Raw genomic sequence first — 22,488 nt, forward strand, 5'->3', positions numbered from 1 at the left:
ACTATGTGAAAAACTCATCAGTTCTTACGAGGGAAAAATCCAAAAGGTCCAATTTAAAGGACGCATTTAAAACATGGACCCCGGGTCCGTGGACCACCCCTGTGGACCCGGTCAAGGGACCCCTTTATGGATCCGGTCCATGGACCATCCCTGTGGACCACCACCCCTCATTTTGTAAAGTTACAAACAGAAAAATCTTTAGACGAAAGAGGGAAATTATCCTCTCACTTATCTGGCAATTGTCTCTTATAAACACCTGAAAAATTCAGGTGGCTTCAACGGGATTGGAAACCCATGACCCTCTGCGATGCTGGTGCAATCCTCTACCAACTGAGCTATGAAGCTAAGAGAAGGTCAATTTGTTCCGGTGAAGAATTCGATGAATGAAAGGAATGCATATTTAAAGTGCGGGTTATAGACCCATCCCTTTGAAACCACCAAATAAGTGGTAAAGGTGTCTTTAAGAGACAATTGCTTAAATTAGAAGCCCATAATGAACCACAGCCCTATCTACCAACTGAGCTATGAAGGTAAGAGCAGGTCAATTTGTTCCGGTGAAGAACTAGATCAATGAATTTGAAGTGCGGGTTATAGACAAATCACCTTTAGAGCCACCAAATATGTGGTAAAGTGCCTTTAAAAGAAAATTGCATAAATCAGAAGCCCATAACTAACCACAGCCACATGTTCTTGTCACGGATTGGATTGAATTTCTGGCGAACGAGCCCGATGACACATCACAAGAAACTAACTTGATGTCATAGCGTCACGAACTGGAAATGTGTTTGTTTTTTGACGGAAAAGGTGGTCTAGAAACAGATGGGTCTGTAAAAATACCGTGAAATAGTCTTAGCCAATAGGGTGCGTTTCTTTGCGGGGATGATCCGAAAAGGCATCATTGATCCGAGATCACTTGGGTGGGTCATGGTGCATCAAAGAAATCCCAGAGTGGATTTTTCGGTTCCTTTTAATTCACCGTGATCCAAGTGATCTTGGATCAATGATGATCCTTTTTTGGATCATCCCCGCAACTTTGTGAGTTGTTCGCTCCTAGTCATGGGTTCCTGCTTAAATGAGTGCGAGGATTACTTCTTTCTTTCGTCTAAAGATTTTTACTCTTGTAACTTTACAAAACGAGTGGTGGTCCACAGGGGTGGTCCATAGACCTGGGGTCCATGTCTTGTATACGTCCCAATTTAAAACGTGTTGCTACAACAACAACACACTTCATTGGTTAATATTTACAAAAAAATTACTTAGTACAAGTTATTTAAGAGTAGCGATTCCCTGAAATAACTAAATAGTTAAAAATTCCAGGGATCATATTGCTCCCCTACAAATTGCAAAAACAGGTAAAGCCAGTATAGTCACGCTACACTGTATTGCAGCTGCCAAATCAACCGTGTGAAATGGACAATTATTAGGCTTCGGACGTTATAACGAATTTTATTTTAACTCCGTTTGGGCCAATAGTTTTCTTAAAAAAAAAAAGGCCGGGAAGAACTAACTGGTGAGCACATCTCAAATGTATAAACCAATTCTACTTTTTAAGCAGTTAAAATAGCATTATCTTTTCACACATTTGAATTGTTTTAGGCAACCTATAACAAAATTAAAGTCTCTTAGAGAAATATTTTACTGAATTAAGGGGTGCACATATTGATCATTACCCTGAAAACTCTATTTTCAACAACAATTTATCGTCCTTCACATATCGAGGACCAAAGAACTCCTCGATTCGAGCGAACCTTTCATAGCCATACCCGGTGCGGCAAATGGTTTCATCAGGCTGTCGGAAAGCCGGCAAGTGATTTGCTTGTATGATCCGACTGATGTCGCGACGGGGACTGGAATCACTCTGATCTAGGACACTAACAGTGATTGTGTCAGCAAAAGGCCAAACCAGGGAATTATCGAAGTCTCCTTTAATCATATGAATGAACAGCGCAACATGGCTGCCTGTTCCACTGCCTACGCCCTTGGGGTGAATTCTTATGCCAACCAACTTTTCCTGGTGATCATTGTACACTGCATCACTAAATATTGGTGTTTCGTTTTCGCGATGTTGATCCACCTCTGTTATTTTGAAAGTGAATGATGGGTCGAGTGCCTTTTTCTTTTTTCGAGCCTCCTGCGGTTTTGACCTGCAATATGATCATTTTTAGATATTAATAAAAAGCCCAATCACTTCAAGACTTTTCAATAAGTTATGAGCAAGAAAGTGGAATTCAAGGTAAATTTCCCTGAGTTTCTCAGGTATTTAATTAGACGCACGACGATTTTAGTATTCTCTAAGCGTCCCCTTACTCTCCGCCCAACGTCAACGTCATTCGCAGACGGTCTGGGAATACAGACAACCAAAGTCACAAATTGTCCCCCAAACTCCAGTCCTCCACTAAAGATAAACATGAAATGAATGTGTATTTGAATTGCGGTTATAGACGAAATTGAGAAGTGATTCTCGCACTTAACTGAACAATTTAAGCAATTGTCTCTTAGAAACACCTAAACCAAATCAGTTGGCTACAAAAAAAATTAAAAAAAAGTGGTGCATTTATATAGCGCCCTTATCACTAACGTCTCAAAGGCGCTTTACAATGATCAATTTACCCCCAGCGGACTGGAAGCATACAATGGGAATCGAACCCATGACCTCTGCGATGTCGGTGCAATGCTCCACCAGTTGAGCTTTGAAGCCACTCAGTTGGGAGCAGGTCAATTTATTGGGCTCATGTGTTCCCACGGTGAAAGTACTAATTAGTGAATGAAAGAATTTGACGAAAGGTAAAAGTGATCATCGCACTATAAGAGACAGTTGCTTAAATTGTCTACCTTTTGTAATGATAAACAGCTGCATTTACCCTTCACAAAAAATACGCCTAACCCTTTCACTTTAACCCTTACACTTAACCTCATAGATCGTTTTCATGTGACGTCACGGCGGCCATGTTGGTGCACCTAAACAATAGGGAACTTAAGCAACGACGACGGAGATGACAACGAGAACGTCATCTCAAAATACAAATTCGCGTTTTTGTAATCATTTCCTGACTATTTTAATACGACAAGGGTGTGGTAGTTCCTCAAAAACGACACTGATCGGAACGGCGCTTAATTTAGGGGAGAAGATAAAGCTTTATCGTCAAGTGCTGACGTTCTTCTTAAAATTTCAAGTTGTTGTTTTGCTGACGACGGCAAAGAAATGGACAAAAGTAAAAAGCGCACGTGCAGAGCGTGCAAAGCTATTGTTTTTGTCCACTAAATATGCAAATTTGTAACGTTCTCGTTGCCGTCGCCGTTGTCGTTCATGAAGCTCCCTACTTCCTTAATAGAACGGCGGCCATATTGGTGCACTCAACTAATCCTCTCGGAATTGAGTTCTATTATCATGCAAACGTTTTCCTTTTTTCGCTTTGCACGGGCTTGCAAATTAGTTGCACATAATTTAATCGAAGGATTTGATTGGTTATCTTGTCAAAAAAAGGTGTGTTTTGTGCAAGGTCAAGGCCAAAAATACGGACAAAACATGAAACAAAGGAACTTGTCGAGTTTCATAACTATCTCCATGCATTAACTATGATGAAGCAAGATCGTCCGGGTGAGTGTAGTCCTGAGAAGGACTGCATGTTTTTTGTCATATTGACTACGTTAACTTGAGCAGAAGTGATCCTTAGAGTCAAGTGATTTGTGTAGTGTCGGTGAATCGTATAATCACTGACCGTATTACTCTAGTCAGTAGGGAGTTTAAGCAAAGACGACGGCTACGGTAACGAAAACAGCAGTCCAAAATGTAACTTAGCGCTAAGATCGCAAGCATTTCGCGATTATTCCGTCTTGTTCACCTTGTATAGTACGGTCGAACTATCCTGTAACTGGATGGCTACGAACGGTGTTGAAGTCAAAACAGAAAATGACTGTTTCATTGTTATATGCTCACGTTGTCGTCAAAACCAGTTGGTGATTTAACGTTGTTGTTTTGTGGAGTACGTGAAAGAAATGCACGGAAATTCGTGCTGCACGTGCAGCACAATTATTTTTCCTTTTTTAACCAATGATATTCTTGCTTGGCGGAGTTGCCGTAGCAGTAGCAATCGTCTTTGCTTTAACTGCCTAGTGATGCTGCTGGATGGGAAGACTGTGATTGGTGCTCTGTCGTTGTTTGACTGTTCTGTTGGTCAATCGTCAATAAGTCGTTTATATGGCGCTGGTAGTATTTGGCAACGGTTCCGAGTGCCTGTGTTTGTTCTTGGTTTGTAAACCAGCTCTCTAGTGTGAGTCGTTGGTGGTAGTTTGTATAAGTGGTTATGCAATTAGCGGAGTCCCAGTCAATTTCGTGGTTCGTCAGTAAGTGGTGCTTACAGTCAGCAGTGTTCTTGTTGAGGTCACAGTTTTTAGTCGCTTAAGGATGACATTCACTCAGGTTGTCGAAACGACAGACAATGTCCTCGACAACAGCGGGCGATCTTACTTTATTAAGTTTTGTTCCTGTTGCTATTTTATTTGTTAAAGTTCTAAAAAAACCCACATAATCAAAGCTTGAAGATTACAGTTGCACTGAAAGGTTCGCACCATTTCAAAGGTATTTTAAAAGGTGAAAAGACATATAATATTTAACTGGCTCAGCCAAAGTGGCGTAAGTGGTGGATCTAGTAGGAACTAAAAGAGAGGCAGACGTATGTATCACTAATGTTTTACTGTGATCAATAAACAGGCAGACACAGCGGATAAAGGAATCCACATGTCTAACACAAATGCGGGGCAAAATGTTCTCATTTGCGTGCATCGTATCTGTCCTCTTTTCACGATCATGGCAACAAATCGTTAACGTTAATAACGTTAAAAAAAAGGACAGTCATAAATCTGTTTTCCGTTGAATGAAATCATAAATCTCCTTAACGCGATGTTTGATTTTATTATTATTATTAACATAATAATAATAATAATAATAATAATAATAATAATAATAATAATAATAATAATAATAATAATAATAATATCGCTTTGATGAACCAAACGATGTTTTTGAAGTTCATATTTAATCAAGAAATGTTTCGGCTGAAACATCATCCATTATTATTATTTGAAGTTCATATTTAATCAAGAAATGTTTCGGCTGAAACATCATCCATCGTCAGTTGTACAATCATTATGAGAAATAAAATGAATTTGTGCAATAAGTAGTGTAACAAAAACATCGTTTGGTTCATCAAAGCGATATCTTACTTCGGGCTTCTACGAAGCCTTAATGATAATAATAATAATAATAATAATAATAATAATAATAATAATAATAATAATAATAATAATGATAATAATAAAGATCTAAAACATATGTAGATAAGAAATATTACTAATTATTATTATCATTGTCATTATTATTGTTATTATTATTATTATTATTATTGTTACTATTATTATTATTATTATTATTATTATTATTATTATCATTGGTCATTGAAATGTACCACTTGCCTCGTAAGTTGTTGATTCCATTGTTTTATCTCCCTTGGACGGCAGCAATTTTCTGTAGGTTTTTCTGCGTTCCCAATAGAAGAGACTAAATTATCTTCGCCTGGCTGGTCACCTGGAGGTAGAATTGGCGCCTGTGGTACCGCACATCCGTCACCTTGTTCCTGTACAGACAAGCGTGCCCCACCTTCTTGGATGGACGGTCCCTCTCCTGTAGCTGTCTCACAAGAGCGATAGCTGTCTCCATTAGCGTTGTGGACGCTTGATCCATTGGCCTCTTCAGCAACAGGCTCCTCTTCATGGTTTCCAGGTAACCCGTGGATCTGCTGGGCACCTTCCCCAGAGTGAACTCTGAATACATTCTCCGATGCTGGGTGGCAATTAGGACTGGCCTGCTGTGAGTCAAGGCCCATAACATGATTGTCCCTTCCGCTGGCTTGCTCAATAGTTATGTCACCCAGGCGCCGGTCTCTTGTTGCTCTGCCTCTCTCAGTAGAACCACTTTGCCAAAGCCTGTAGTCTGGTCCACCAATCGGTTCAGTGGGTCTCAAAGCAGCGTCGCTCAGCCCGTTGGCTTGGTTAGCCCCTGATTCCATAAGGTGGCTCTGTTCGGGCGCCTGCCAAGCCCCTCCGTCACCAGAGTTAATCGAGTACGCGGCGGCATTTTCTTCAGTGTGGTTCAAGCTGCTGGTCTGATTAGTAGCTGTCTCAGCAGGGACGATCGGTTCGGTTGAGTGTCCACCATTCCCTCCCTCAGTAATTACGGAACCGCGGCCTTCATCAGTTAGATTTGCAAGATCAAAGCGACTGAGAAATAAAATGAAAATGCTTCAAGCTTACGGATTAACTGGAGAAGAATTATGAAGACTCCTTAGAGCTACCTCATGGTATTACGTGAGCAGCACCTGCGTTTTTCTGCGGTGTTGGAAAGCTTAAGCACGCGACGTTTTTGACGACCACGTTCCCGTGGCAGGGTTTCTCTTATCTGCCTCCGTCGACGAAGGAGGCAGAGAAAAGAGACTTGAAAAACTAGGAGAAACTATTGTCCTGGCATGTGAAATCTTCACTTGCGCTTACCTTACCGTCCTTCTCTCAAAAAGCTCCTGGTTGTCCCATTCGCAGCGGCCCGGGGGAACGGGGGGGGGGGGGAAGGGTGAGTGGAGGTATATCAGAATGAGCTTTTACACTCATTGCCATTTAGGATGCACGACGAACGAACGAACGAAATCGATTGATACTGTCTATTACGACAAAGAATAAACAAGCCATAATTACACAGAAAACATGAAACGCGCCCTTTCGATCGTTCCTTGCGATACTCGTGAGTGTAAACACTGATAAAACAGTGGATAGGGTTGAACGCGCGAACTGATTGGCTACTCAAACTCCGGATATTTAACAACTATTCACCGAAGTGGAGGTGGTTAGCGGTGGATATTTACCGAGCCGCGAAGCGGCGAAGTAAATATCCAACGCTAGCCACCGACATATACTAAAACAGTGTTCACTGTTTTAGTATATACTAAAACAACTATTCACCTCAGTGTCGGTGGCTAGCGTTGGCCACCGCTAGCCACCTCCACTTCGGTGAATAGTTGTTAACTAATTCACGTGGAATTTGCTTCCGAAAATGTTGTAACCTTTGCAGGAATAAATGAGTCAAAATCATCTTTTTGTGCTATATTGTCTCACTGTTTTAGTATATACTAAAACAACTATTCACCTCAATGTCGGTGGCTGGTGGTGATAGTTACCTCGCCGCTTCGCGGGCTCGGTAAATATCCAATACCAGCCACGTCCTCTTCGGTGAATAGTTGTCAACTATCAACTTGCGAGGCAACACAACAAACACAGAAAAGATATAACCACCGGAACCTCAAAACGAAAAACCAGGAAGAAACATTTAACCTCGTTCCCTGGGTCTCTTTGTTGTTGAGGAAGGAGGCAGAGAAGATAAACCCTGGGAACGAAAATCGATTTTTAGCGAAAATGACGCAAGTCAAATGACCTGTTTTGGAAAAAAGAGAAATGACATGTGAAGAAACGTTAGAAAGATCTGACCGCCTTTGTGAAAAGGAAGGATTGAAGGAGAGGCAGACCCGCCAGTGGGAAGATTGAAAGATTGAAAGTAGAACTTTGCAAGGACAACATAGCTATTTTAATAGAAGTGTAGGTAAATGGAATTCTTTACCATTTGGAGCTTAGATAGTGTAGCCCCTCTGGCAACTTTTAAACATGGTGTTAAGAACCTTTTGCTATTATAAGGTGGAGGGGGGGGGGGGGGGGAAGCGGGGATTGAGGGATTTGAAAAAGGTATTTTAAAGTTAAATGGTTGTTAAGATGTATTCTTATTATAATTTTTAGAATTGGTTTATATAAATTTTATAGTTATACCTTACTAACATTAAAAATTAGCTCAGCTTCTCGGTGATCTGTCTAGTATTGAGTGTTTGATTACTCTTTTACAGTTCTTACATTTTTTTAATTGACTTGTTTTCTTCTTTAATGTCTTATACATATAGTTGTTGCCATTAAATTGTAGCAAATACATAAATAAATAAATAAATAAATAAATAAATAAATAAATAAACTGGTAATGGCAGCTAATTACCAGATGGAGAGGAAAGAGCAACAAAAACAATCAATGATCAGCAGTTGTGTGTTTGTGATACATCTTTTCTATTGCAAGCTTGATTAAAACAATGTAAAATAACTAATCACAGCACAGTCAACCAGATGTTCAGAGAGGCAAGTTCCTTTAATGTCCTAATGGCCCCAGAACATTCAGCGTGGGCGATTAAGTGGTGGAACTGATCGACACTCTTGGTAATATTGCAATTTCGTAATAGGGTTTTTGTGACAAGAATAGAATCAAGCATACAAATATACAAACTACATCTAATCTAAAATAAAATTATTAATTATACATATTAATTATGTAAAATAGAGATGCCCAAGAATGACCATTGAAAATAAATGACTGCATACACTTATAAACATGTTTTATATGATATGATTGATGCATATCTGGATTATATGGATTATTATTCTGACTTAATTCTTCTCTTCCTTGTGCAATGCTTGAATCAGCAATGTTAATATACCCGGTAGATCACAACACCATTTTTTCTTCAACCTATTTGTAACAGGATTGAGGAGAGGTTCCTGGTTGTAGGAAATATAATTAAAAGTTGTAATGTAAGAGCACCTTTCTTTTTTGTGTTTAACAGAAACTGTATGACTTGTATAGAGACATGTCTGTATGTCATCCATGGCCACTGGTGCATGCAGCCAAGACAGTGTGTCATGATTGAGGTAATTGTAATTATAATTATGCTTTTGTTATTGCATTCATATTGTATTGCTTTTTTGCTTTGAAAGGTTGTTTAAATCAACTGCATTCAAATGCTGATAATAATTAAACCAACAAATCATATGTTTAAAGGAGTTGAAAATATTGGAAAAAGGTCTCACACTTAATGAACTAAAATTTAAAAGGAAAAAAAATTGTACCAGGCTTGGGACCATTCATTTAAGAACATTATTCTCATGTTCCCCTTCGTGAAGTCAAGATTAAACAAGACTCCTTACCTTGGGTAAATAGAGATATTAAAAGGGAAATGAATACAAGAAATAAGCTACTGAAGTCTTTTTAAGGTCCCTAAAGCTCAAGCCATTTATGGAATAAATATAAAGAATCAAGAAATGAAGTGACTTACCTCCTACGAAAGACTGAAACTGAGAATTGGAGAGAGAAATTCTGTGAATCCAGAAACTCAAAAGAATTTTGGAAGACTGCACAAATGTAAATAAAACTAAGAAATCTGCTGTCGTCAGAACTCTCAAGAATAACAATACTGAAATATCAGATGACATTGATAAAGCTAATTTTATCAATTCTTATTTTACATCTATTAGTGAAAATCTGTCACAGAAGCACTCTATTCCTGATGACTTTGATATACAGTACTGAATCATATTCTATAGAATTTCTCCTACTACATATTCTATGGAAATAAGTATCACTCAAATTGCTAAAGACCTTGAAAAGGTGAAAACCAAGAAGACCCCTGGTCCAGATGGGATCTCATCAAAAGTTCTATCCTTGATCAAATGTTCTGCTGCTGATGGCCTATTCACTGTTTTTCACGCAAGCTCAAGTTTGAACAAATTTCCTGATATATGGAAACAAGCTAAAATTACTCCAGTCTACAAGAAAGGCTCCTTTTCTGATGTTTCGAATTACAGACCAATTTCTTTACTCAGCATTCCTGGTAATTAAGCTCCTTAAGAATCAAATCTGTTCTATTACTGATAGTCACTTGCAAGCTTGCAATCTCCTAAGTGAACACCAATGGGGCTTTAGAAAAGGACTCTCTACAGAAGACTTACTTCTTACTATAATGACAGAAAAATGGAAGCTTAAGCTGCGGGGTCAAATTGTTGGAGCAATTTTTATAGGCTTCCAAAAAGCTTTTGACACAGTGCTGTCTCACATGAGATCCTATCAATGCAGTTGGTATCTCTGGCCCATTACATCAGTGGCTAATGAATTATTTATTTGATAGATATCAATACACAGAAATAAACAACAAAAGGTTGGTTCTTCTTTCTATTAAATTCGGTGTCCCTCAAGGATCCCTGCTCGGCCAAAGATTATATACCATCTAATTATTACCAATGACCTTCCTAACCAATTAAAAGATGGCTTGGCCATGATTTATGCTGACAATACTACGCTTTATATAATTGGTCTAATTAAGTACTGACCAAGTTATCTCATCTTTGAATGTTATGATGTCACAGATATCTAAGTGGAGCTCTCTAAACAAATTGACTATTCACCCTACAAAAACTGAAGCTATGATACTGGTAAAGTAGCAGTTTATTGGTCCTTTGCAGCCTTTGCACTCTTCCTTTCTCCCTTCTTCACAAGAAAGTAGCTCATGTTTGCTTCAGTGTAATTGGCTTCCAATCAATTATTTATATAAAAGACGTATATTACTTAAGATGCATCAAATTTTTGTAGGGGTCGCTGCCCCCAGCCAAATTTTGGATATGTTTTCAATATCATCCAGATCGACAAGATTTTGTAATCAATTTAATATTATTAGGGTAAAGTCTGAACTTGGAAGGAGTTCTCTTCAATAAATTATAGAGGCCCAAATATCTGGAACTTTATAATTAAAAAAGTTAAACTATGTAATGTTAGCAAAGAAGGGTTTAAAGCAATACTTAGAAAGCACTCAAAAGACATTCTTAATTTTTCATTCAATAAGGAAGCTATTGTAATTGCAAACAAGAATGATGACTTCATTTATTATTCATTTTACGTATTCATCAAGTCCACTATTAAGTTTATTTATTATTATTATTATTATTTATTATCTATTTTAGTCTATACCTGCTTACAGAAGTACTGTTATGGGGTATGTAGAGAGATGGGATACACTCTTTAGTGTCTCCCCTAGATGTTTTTCCTATCCCTATGGCAGCTCTCTTGTAATTGGGCATATGGAGTAATTGTAATTGTAATTGTTTTAGTCTATATTTTATTTAATATATTTTAAATAGTTTTACATCAGCTGATAGCTGCCAATGCAACTTAATTACTTTAGTATTTTTTGTAATTTTAACCTGCTTTATCAAATAATACATGTAAAACAATAAAAAAAGTTAATTTTTGTGTGAATTATTTTTTGTCTGTTTAATTTTGTTGCTTAAGTGACTAATATTGCCATGTTCATGCATTTTATACCCTAATTGTAAATGAGAAAAATATGTTATTAAATAACCTTTCCTTCAAAGTCTTCTTCCCTAAGTTCATGGTCACGATTACCATCTCCCCTTTCCTCATTATTCAGAAGGAAAATGATGGCAGCAACACTTCATGTGCCATGCAAAGATCTCTTTTGCTAGGGAGAGGAATTACAGCAAATAGAAAAAAATTATTTAAAGTATGTCTTCTCTATAAAAGCACTCGTTTATGAGAGCATGCATGTCTTTCAAAAGGGCAACACAGCACAAAAAAAAATTGCCAAGTTTCATGCCTGATAAATTAAAGGCCCGGGTCAGTTTGAACATTCAGTGTGATCCGTGATTTGAAAAATGCCTCAAAAGTTTCAGAACGTTCAAGAACAAATGACCCCCTTGTATATGTTTTTTTCCTGTCACAAGATAATAATAGCCTTCAATTTAGTCAACTGTGAAAGGTGCATGTGAGAACGGATGTTTTGAGTCAAATGAGTCGATCAATGAGTCTGGATGAGTCAATGAGTCATGAGTCAATGAGTCATGAGTCAATGAGTCATGAGTCAATGAGTCAATGAGACTCACAGTCAATATAGCAATAGTTTGTTGATTAAGCCTAAGTCCTCGTTTCAGTGATTAGGCCTAAGCACTCTGTGAAATTTTAGCTTTCATTTTATGGTTTAATTTAAAACTTCACTAACTCGTTGACTCACTGACTCATTGACTCATGACTCATTGACTCATTGACTCATAAATACTTAACACTTGATGCATGTACTTTTGCACAAGAATTTTTAATCATTAGACTTTACCTTGTTTATAAGTAATGAGATTAATGAAAGATAGTGCCCACTCACCTATAATTTACATTTTAAGGTTTACATTTTAACCTAACCGTAAATAATAGCCATATGTTTACATAATTTGGAACCCTTTAAGAAATTATTTTTGGTGGGCATTTGTAAATTAAACATGTCTGCACTACTAGTGCAGGGCTCATACAACGGTAATATATTTTATTTTTGGAATGGTGGCTGATTTATTTTGTGTTTTATTTTGCACATTGTACATGACATGCTCCATCCAAAAAGAGGAAGAAAACTCTTTCAGTACTTTGAGTTGGCAACCATGCAGTTACTATAGAATGAAAAGAAATAAACTGGAACTTGAATTATTGAGGCTCTGGTTGCAAAGAGAAGGGGTAATGATAATCATTGTGATTTAATCATGGTTTTTCCCCAATAATTGCTATCTGTTTTTGTGATATTTTTTGTTTCCTCCCGAGAATTATTCAGCGTTTGGTAAAGGAAGTGCACATGACATTTTTAACTTCTGCAGCTCATATGCTGTGCAATATATTCTTCTCTATTTATAATAGTGCACATATTTTTGTTGAGGTGGCTCAAAAGTTAATTCAAGTTGTGACTCTGCGATACTGTATCATTTAACAGAGATAATATATGTAACTGGTAACATATGCAGCATTCAACATGTCATATTTATGAATAACCTCTGTATAGGTCAGTTGAGTTAATGCTGATTGTCAATGATTGTAAGTGATTTGGGGAAAGGGGGCTCTGCAGTGGTCATACTAACCAGTTACCCAATTATATAATAATAATAATAATAATAATAATAATAATAATAATAATAATAATAATAATAATAATAATAATAGAGAGGTTTTCAATTGAGTGTTGAAAGTAATTAGCGAATTGCTTTGGTTTATGATTACTTCACTCATTGATTGGTTCAAAGTTCTCGTGGCATTTTTTCAACCAATCAGAAGTGAAACAAAAACCAATCGTGGCTCGCACATGCACATTTTCCCGTGCTTTGGTTTACCGGATTGTCTCCGTCCTTTTTGGTTGGCCAAAGTAATTACTCTGGTTTTGGTTTTACGACACTCATTTGAAAATCGCTCTAATAATAATAATAATAATAATAATGATAATAATAATCATAATAATAATAATAATAATAAGTGAAATACTAATAATTTATTTCTTTTATTCAACTTACAATATTTTACAATAAAATAAAAAATCTTAAGGAAGCCTAATTAGACATTACAAAGAATTACAAAAATTCATATAAAATATTATTCTTTATACCCGTGGTGTATTAAAAAGTGTTCATTTCAATAATTCAAAAAGCAATTATTTGGACTTAAAAGTGGCAATTTTAAGATTTCTTAAAGGGGGCTTTTAGGAAAGACATTTACGTTATTACAAAACTTTACATAATTTGTGGCCATGATTTATATAAGGTGCTTTTTGGATTTTAATTAATTCTTTTTGTTAATTTTTCATAGGGGACCTAGCCCACAATTACTCATAATGATCCAAATTTATTTGTCTTTGAATACAGTTGTAAATCTCTCCATGTATAGGCAATTAAAAACTGGCTACTTAAAACTGGGTGATATACTTGCATATTTACAAATGAATCAACCAAAAAAATAAAGTTTTGTTAAGTTTGGGCTATCCCAAATTTCATTTAAACGACAAAAAGATACAATATGTCTCTCTAATGGCTAGACTTTTTTTTTTCTTTGGAATATATAATGTTGTTGCTTTTTGTCAATGCCAATAATAATAATAATAATAATAATAATAATAATAATAATAATAATAATAATAATAATAATAATAAAAGTAAGGAACGCATCTTGTTGAGCAATAAATGGTGTGTTACATGGGACCGGAATACCGCTGTTACATAAAGAAACGTTGTGGTGCTTAACCTTGCAAACAGGTGATAGGAGTTTATTTTGTAGTTGAAACTGCTTTGAGCCTCATTGGTTACGTAAAAGAAATGAAAAGCATGCTTAAATGAGAAATAAATTGTAAAATATAAAACTATTTATTGCTTGTTGTTCTCTGGAAATTTGTTTAAAGTATTAAAGTGAGTGAATGTGCATTAGCGTTTATTGGTTAAGGTTTTGACTTTTTACAACACCTAACACATGGGCCTTAACCATTACTGCCATTAGGCTGTACAACATGGAGCCAATCTGGAAGCTGGGTATTGTCAAGGATACACATTTTTTGCAGTACCACTGTCGCAACAATTATGTCGCAAACAGCGAGATGGGGAGAACTGCATCGTCCCCCAGAGATATCAAGACACCGAAAGCAAACGATCTTTCTATCATATTCCTTGTTCTGGTGTTGCTCCTTTGATAATTTTCTTCCACTGCACTTGACACTTTGTCAGGGTTTAAGGGGATCGTAAGGTAGCTCTGTAGGGCATACCTCTGTCCCCAAGCAACCGTCCTTGCTGCTGTTTCTTTTTCATGTGATCAGAAATCTGCAGTGCGCTACCGTTGAAGAATTTGGCTGAGGCATAGACTGAACCATGCCACTTGGCCACAGGGTTTGCGAATCGCATTTCTGCATAGGAGAGTGCCATCACGTTGATCGATGGCATGAAATCCGTTATGACAAACGTAAAGGTATTCCTCTTTTGCCGGTGCGCCGATTGGAATGAGTGTGCCATCGATCGCCCCCATAACCTACAATAGCTTAGGGAAAGCTCCAATAGAGTAAAATTTCGACATAGTTTCCTTTGAAAGGTCACAATAGTTAAAACGGCAGACCCAATAAACTACGGCTCATAAAACTTGAAGTGATTAACATTAACTCTTTAATCATCTTGCAGAATTTACTTTAGGTCAATTCGCATGGCAGACGGTCACGCGATGCGGACCGCGTAGAGAACAGTATTTTGAATATTGACTTTAAGCGAGTATTTTTGGTCCGAAAGTCTACGGTTGTAGTGTTCTTTTTACCCATGTTTTTGGGAATATGCCTACCCGAATTTAAAAAAAAAACTCTTGAATTTAGGACTATTCGCTAAATATTTCAAACAAGAAGTAAATAGTATAAATGAAAATGAAATGTTCTCTAATGATCGTTTGCAGTACTAGCAGAGTTACTTCACAAGTCGATTAGTACTTTTGTAAAACTATGGTAAAACACTTAATATCAATAAATACATTTATTTCTTCTCTTGATGTGGGAAAGATAACCCACTCGCCAGCAATACTTTTTAAACACTGAGTAACGGAGTGAATACAGTGACTCGCGTTAGCCTTGGAGATTCCCCTGGTGTCTTGGACGACTTTCAAGAAACTTCCACTTGCAAAGTACGGTAATGCTGTCAGGTCCTAATAAATTTAAAAAAACAGTTGAAAGCGCAACTAGATTCGAAAAAGGCCTATTTATCCAGAAGGGAGTTGAAAGTGACAGTGGCTAAAACAGAGAAAAAAGGAAAATTACCCACCTGAATCTCCAGATCTAATTTTCCTTCGGTGTTGCGCGTCAATGTTGTTCTTCAAACTTGGAAATATAAAAACGCACTCAATTCTTTCAGGTGACAATCTGTAACGTTCACTTACCTCGCATCTTCTCATTCCAGTCAATACTGTTCCTTGTCCATATTTTTTTTTTTCTTACGACTTGGTGTTAGAAGTGCTCCAACGCCAGCCATTTCTTATTCAAACTTTTCCGGGCGGCACGCGATCACAGGTAAAGTATCTCGGGAAAACGATATGTTTTTTTTCCGTCCCGAAAACTCGGGCCTCTCGATTGAGCAAACATCAACTCAACACAACACGACTAGGACACAGTTTGACAAACTGTTGCAATGTGAAAGAAATGAGATCCACAAAAGTTCCGACGGTAAAATCGGAAGGTACATGCAGGTACTAAGAGAATATGTACTCTTACTATACCTATTCAAGCAGCTGACCATATTATCCCCACAAAAATTATTCGAATGTTGTTAATTTTACGAATCGGTTGAACGTCTTGATTGTTTGTTTGAAGATAGTTCAATTTTCAGCTCTGAAGGCCTCCACAGCAAGCGCGCTCCTCGCTGTACTCGTCTCGTTCCCTGGAGGATATTACTGTGTAATTGAAAACGGGGTGTTTTTATATTCCCTGTCAGTATGAGAGGTGTCAGCATGAGTGATATCGGACATTAAATCTTCTATGTCTGTGGATGATTGGGTATCGTAACTTTCTGATTGGTCGACGCGTGGAATCCGCTTCCGGTAATGTTCACGCCATGAAAGTGGTGTCGTGGACTCAACTCACGGGGCGCAGCCGAGTTTGTCCACGAAAGTGCGTTGTCTGTTCTCTTTAATAGCTTTTAATATCGACAACGATATTCGTCATCATAGGAAAAGGAGAAGGAACTTTATTTAAGTGTCTAGTAGATTTAGCACTGGAGCAACACTGGAGCACTAATTGGGGACACTGTAAAGTGACATTAACAATTAACACAACAAGTCAAATGGTCCCTACGTGTTTTATGGTTAAATTTGAATATTGTTTTGTTGAGTAGTTTCGCTTGACACTTGTGAGACAAAGAAAACAGAACTGACCCGTGAAATTTGACCAACATGAGGAACCAGCATTCAGCCTGAATAGTGATATTGTCAGTTAATAATATTTTAGTGCTTATCAACAGTTATTACGGCTGAAGTACGGGTAACCTCGCTAAAATTGTGAATAAATTACAACGCAATAGCCGCGTAGCCACTTTCCCAAGAACTTGAGTGAATTATGAATCAATTACAACGGAATAGCTGCGAAGACGCAAAGCCACCTTCCAAAGATCTTGAGTGAATTATGAATCAATTACATCGGAGTAGCTGCGTAGAAGCAAAGCCACCTTCCAGAGAACTAGACTGAAATGAGAACTCGAGTAGGCGCGTAGATGCGTTGCCGGTTGCACCGTGTAGCTAGAGATGCGGGGTATACCGCAATTGCTCCAAGGCGATAAAGGCTTTTATCTCCACGAAAGATGTCTTGGTAAACTTGCCAACGGGGTTTGGCAAATCGCTCATATGTGGTTCCGCACACTAAACTTTCCAAATTCTGACACCTTTATTTTGGCTTACACCATTAGCGAGCTTAACAGAAGACCATAAAAATTCCTACGGGCCGGTTAGGAATCAAAACTGGCTCCGTTGGCGAGGACATTCTTGCGATCGAGAATGAACATAACATAACAGTGAAAGAACTGTTCACTTCTGGCTCAGTAATGTAAGCACATGTACTTTCCAAGACTTTTTACTTGTAAATACTCGTTGCCTCCAGACAAAAAAAAAATTGAACTTTTGGTTTTCGAACAGATCAAGTACTAAGAGATTACCTGTACTTGTTGCAATGAGTACACGTGACGTTCAAGTCAAGAACACGTTTATATCTCCCTTGTTATTTCTGTATTTTTTAAGCTTCTTATTATAGACCCTTCCACGGTATTTGACCAGCATCTTGGTTAGGGGGCAAACACGGCTAAATTTACAATAAATGTATGGGATTTTGGCCGACTTTGAACCGCTGTAGCGAGGCTAGAAAGAGACGGATTTCCAACTTTTGCTGCCATTTTAAATAGTTTTATTGATATCATTCATTCAACAGAAAAGAAGGCCATTAAGAAAGGGAGTTAGTTTGTCTGTAATTGAAAGAACAGTTAACAAATGTCAATTAATGCCTTGTGAACAACAAGCGACGTTACATCAAACCATTTTGTTTCGCGTCACTGACTGTGCTTGTCAGACACCAATAGCTCGAGAAACAAGTGCGCTGACCGACTGAAATTTTTTTGGAAGAGGGCATATTAAAAAAAAATGACCACAGAAGTTTCAAAGCCGACAATCTATAAAATCCAAAAGCCGGCATTCAACTGAGAAATGTGTACCACAAGAATCAAAACTCCTACCTGTAAAATCTGGCCATATTCTTCCTAGGAAAAATTATTCGAATTCTCTTAATTTTACGAATCGATTGAATTAACGCCTTGATTGTTTGTTTGAAGATAGTTCGAATGTGGTCGTACAGCTCTGAGGGCCTCAACGACTAGCACGATACTAGTGCTCTTCGCTCTGCTCGAGTGCTCAAAGGTATGCGTGGCGCACCGACATGTACTCCTTTAATCATACCAAAGAAAATTCATCACGCAATATTCTAGTTATTTTCGGCTGACGGGGCGGCAGCTCATGTACTCAAGCGGATACACAATCGGTCGTTATATCACACCTCTTCAGGAGGGGGACATTCGGATTTTCGGTTTTGCGGTTTTGGCTATTTTTTAGATCGGTTTTTCGGTTTTTGTGCTGAAAGACTTCGGTTTTTCGGTTTTGGTGTTCATTGCGGTTTGCGGATTTTTCGTTTTTTAGCATCTGGTTTTCGGTTTTTGTAGAAAATACGAGCGGTTTTTCGGTTTTGTTATCCAATGTGCTTTTTGGGTTTTCCTATTTTATCCTATTTGGGTTCCGGTTTCTCTTAGATTTGAGCGGCAATTGATCTCGAATAGAGTGTTATTTATTTATTTATTTATTTATTTATTTATTATTTATATGCAATTCATCAGCAGTATGAAAACCATATGTACAATGAAAAATTTAAGACCAAGTATAGATAAAACTATGTAAACTAGATTAACTATCTTACTCAGTATCATACAATAGAAGCTGCTTTCCATGAATGCCGTGTTTAGAATAATGGCTTAGATAACCTCTTTAATCAGTCGTTTGAATTGATTCAGGGGTTCTGCTTTCCTTAGTTCTAATGGCAAACTGTTCCACAAAACTGCGCCACTATACCTAAAGCTGTTTTTTCTAGTAGTTTGTGCGCGGTATCGGAACATTTACTTTATTCACAGAGTCTCTCAAACAAAAACCTGGATCGCGATGGACATTTCGAGCAGAGATACTGTGCTAGTCCCTGTAGGGACTTAAATAACATTGTTGCTCTTTCAATTTGCCTTTGAGAGACTAGGGATTTCCATCTTAAGAGTTCAAATAAATAAGGTCCCATAGGACCTTCAATAAGGTCCCATAGGGGACAAGATGCCTGTTTTCACTCACGTGATCAATAACCTTGTTTTTCCTCCGAAACAAAAGAAAACGTTTGAGTGATAATAGAGCTGAATTCTCGGAGAGGTCACATGAAAACGCTCTATAGCCGCGAAACGCTTTACGGAAAATGAGCCCATAAAGTCCGGGCTCGAGAGAGCGGCAGAAATAAAGTCCATGACATTCATAAATACTTTGATAAAATAAAGTGTTAGTGTAGTTTGCTCTGTATGCCCCACTAGTCACCATTGTATCGGTTTTCTGACGGTTTTGTACGCGGTTTTCGGTTTTGGCCGAATTTTTTTGCGGTTTTGCGGTTTTGGATGATTTTTTCTTCGGTTTTGCGGTTTCTAATACACCCCAATGTCCCCCTCCTTCAGCTGATGTTCATTATAAAATTGCTTCAGCTCCGGTATGCAATCGTTCACTATAGAGCTCGTTTAACTGTGGGAGTTGCTTCTCTGCATTCACCGTAACTATGACTTAAATTGTCACTGAGCACTATCATTAATGATTTATCTTATTACTTATCTTACAGCGTTTGTACGTATTTCGCTACCGTTCGATAAAGTTTTACTTTTTAATCGACATCTTTCATTGGCGTTGCTGCCTTTAAAGTGTACTAAAGTCGACGTTTGTCAAGAAATCTGGTCGTCGTTAAAAAGTAAATGAAGACTTCAGTATAAAATATTTTTCTTAATTCCATCACGAGAGAATACTCCCCGTGCCATCACTATGAGCAAGATAAATAAAATAAGAGGAAATGTAAATGAGAAACGACACTTGTGGCCATCGAATGGAAACTGCTCAAGTGGTGAAGAAAAGTGAAAAAACAGTTAAAAAACAATGTCGATTTTCTCCACACGACGGCCGTAACAGCAGAGCGCCTGATCGCTGGTGTCAACCGGGGAATCCCCTTACCATCAATAACTTATTTGATTGGTTGATTATTTTTGGATTGTTTAATTATCGTGATTGGATGAATCTCATTCACACCAGTCCTATGTTTTTTCTAATCGTTTCTCAGCTAAAGTTTTTCCAGCGTAACTCTTCCTTTCTTGCCGCTCTTTTGCAATTTTATTTTGTGTCTGAGCTCTGGAATTTTTATTAGAATTTGTTTACTCTTCACAAAAGGATGTTTGATGGATACAACCGTAGCAATGATTCGTCCGATCGGACTTAAAAGCTATGGAAATACATGTATAGCGGGGATTTGGAGAGTCGTTTTAGCGGTAGAACCTGGTTAAAAGCTGCTGTGTTGATATTGAATCTATCGCCAGTGCACTGATGCGAAGTACAAGAAACAAGAAAGGAAAACTAGATTCCGCTTCGTGGGCCGGATCAACTGAAAGGAACACTCAGTAACGATCGTTTGGACGTTCCGTCGGTCTAAACGATCGTTCTCATCTATCCTTTAGTCGTAGATGGCTGAAAATCTACTGATTTATAATAGAAGTAGCTAACCTACAATTATAGATCTCTCCACTGGGGTAAAGAGCAGTGCGATTATGGCTAAATCGTAAAATAGTATAAACCGATTTAGCCGGGGATGCTATTCTCCGGTTTACCACTAAGATTTTTACCTATTTTACGATTGAAGTCTCCGTTAGATGTTTTTGAAATCATGTTGTGATTCTCCTATTCTTCCGATTCTATGATTTTACCTTAGATGCTCTACAAATCATTCTCCGATTCTGTGATTTTTTAAAATTAAGATACATCACTACATTATAAATCAAGTTCCGATACTCCGATTTTTAAAATTTTAATCTAACCCCGTTTATACTTATTCGCTATCGTTCAGTAGAGTTTAACTCTCTCTTTTTCATTTTTCGTTGGCTGTGCTAACTCCAAAGCGCACTTCAATATTAATTTCAATTTTAGTCCTGCAGGCCGGAAGTGACGTCAACCGACCTCAAGCGTAACTTATCTTAAACGAGAAGACTTCTGGCGATCAATCTCTCAAGGCAACTAACGCACGGACAGTTCGAGAAAAAAATTTCTATACGCAGACAGACAGGAAATGGTTAGCCAGACCGCATATTAAAAAATGGGATCCGTAAAAATTGAAAAGCCAACAATCTGTAAAGCTCTGTAATATCCGAAGGTCTGCATTTAAATGAAACATGTACCCTGATGTACCATGACAATTAAAACTCCTACCTGTAAAATCTGGCCATATTCTTCCTACGAATAATTCTTGGAATGCTGTTAATTTTACCAATCGGTTGAACGTCTTGACTGTTTGTTTCAATTGAAGATAGTTTTAATCTGGCCGCAGATTTTCTCAGCTCTGAGTGCCTCTACCATCAGCGCTTGCTTTTGTGTGACTGCTGGCTATTGTTTCTGATGGAGACTTAAATAAAACATGAATCGAAGGCGCGCACAGTATGATAAGTGAATTCCCCCCCCCCCCCCCCTCCAAATTAGAATAAATTTTATGTTTCTAGATTGTTCTAGATTGCTGCAGATTATTCTAGATTGTTCCATTGATTCCGGGCTTAATTGTATTGTTTTCATTCAGTTATGATTTAGGGAGTCAGGGTGGCTTAGAAATATCACATCTTTCATTGGCGATGCTACCTTTAAAGTGTACTAACGTCGACGTTTTTCAAGAAATCCGGTCGTCGTTAAAAAGTAAATGAAGACTTCAATATAAAATATTTTTCTTAATTCCATCACAAGAGAATACTCCCCGTTGGGATTTGTCTTAGAATACAGTTGTAAATCTCTCTATGAAAAGGCAATTAACAACTCGCTTCTTGAAATTGAGTAATATACATGAATCAACAGAAAAAAATAAAGTTTCATTAAGTCTGGGCTATCCCAAATCTTATTTCTACAACAAAAGATAAAATATGTCTATCTCTAATGGCTGGATCACGTTGATCGATGGCATGAAATCCGTTATGACAAACGTAAAGGTCTCTTTTGTCGGTGCACGGATTGGGATGAGCGTGCCATCGATCGCCCCCATAACCTACAATAGCTTAGGGAAAGCTCCAATAGAGTAAAATTTCGTCATAGTTTCCTTTGAAAGGTCACAATACTTAAAACGGCGAACCCAATAAACTACGGCTCATAAAACTTGAAGTGATTATCATTTAGATGTGTGCATTTTTGGAACAAACTCTTTAATCATATTGCAGCAGAATTTACTTATGTCACTGCATTCGCATGACAGACGCGATGCGGACCGCGTAGAGAACAGTATTTTGAACATTGACTATGTAATCGAGTATTTTTGGTCCGAAAGTCTACGGTTTTAGTGTTCTTTTTACCCATGTTTTTGGGAATATGCCTACCCGAATGTAAAAAAAAACTCTTGAATTTAGGACTATTCGCTAAATATTTCTAACAAGAAGTAAATAGTATAAAGGAAAATGAAATGTTCTCCA

The 22,488-nt window shown here is 37.7% G+C and overlaps 1 protein-coding gene and 1 long non-coding RNA gene across 2 annotated transcripts; one reads left to right on the forward strand and one right to left on the reverse strand.

The window, feature by feature from the left end:
- Nucleotides 1-1,666: 1,666 nt before the first annotated feature.
- LOC138055875 (uncharacterized) lies at nucleotides 1,667-6,355 on the reverse strand. The gene is made up of 3 exons (XM_068901743.1): nucleotides 6,351-6,355; nucleotides 5,473-6,276; nucleotides 1,667-2,144 (listed from the first exon to the last, which is right to left on the reverse strand). The coding sequence occupies exons 1-3, from the start codon at nucleotides 6,353-6,355 to the stop codon at nucleotides 1,667-1,669; spliced, it is 1,287 nt and encodes a 428-aa protein (XP_068757844.1).
- A 1,145-nt stretch (nucleotides 6,356-7,500) lies between these two features.
- Nucleotides 7,501-11,149, forward strand: LOC138057040 (uncharacterized). The gene is made up of 3 exons (XR_011133587.1): nucleotides 7,501-7,642; nucleotides 8,700-8,784; nucleotides 9,388-11,149. It is a non-coding gene; the product is annotated as an uncharacterized lncRNA (long non-coding RNA).
- The last annotated feature ends 11,339 nt before the right edge of the window (nucleotides 11,150-22,488 follow it).

The sequence above is a fragment of the Montipora capricornis genome, chromosome 7 (assembly GCF_036669925.1).
Source record: "Montipora capricornis isolate CH-2021 chromosome 7, ASM3666992v2, whole genome shotgun sequence".
NCBI classification, from domain to species: domain Eukaryota; kingdom Metazoa; phylum Cnidaria; class Anthozoa; order Scleractinia; family Acroporidae; genus Montipora; species Montipora capricornis.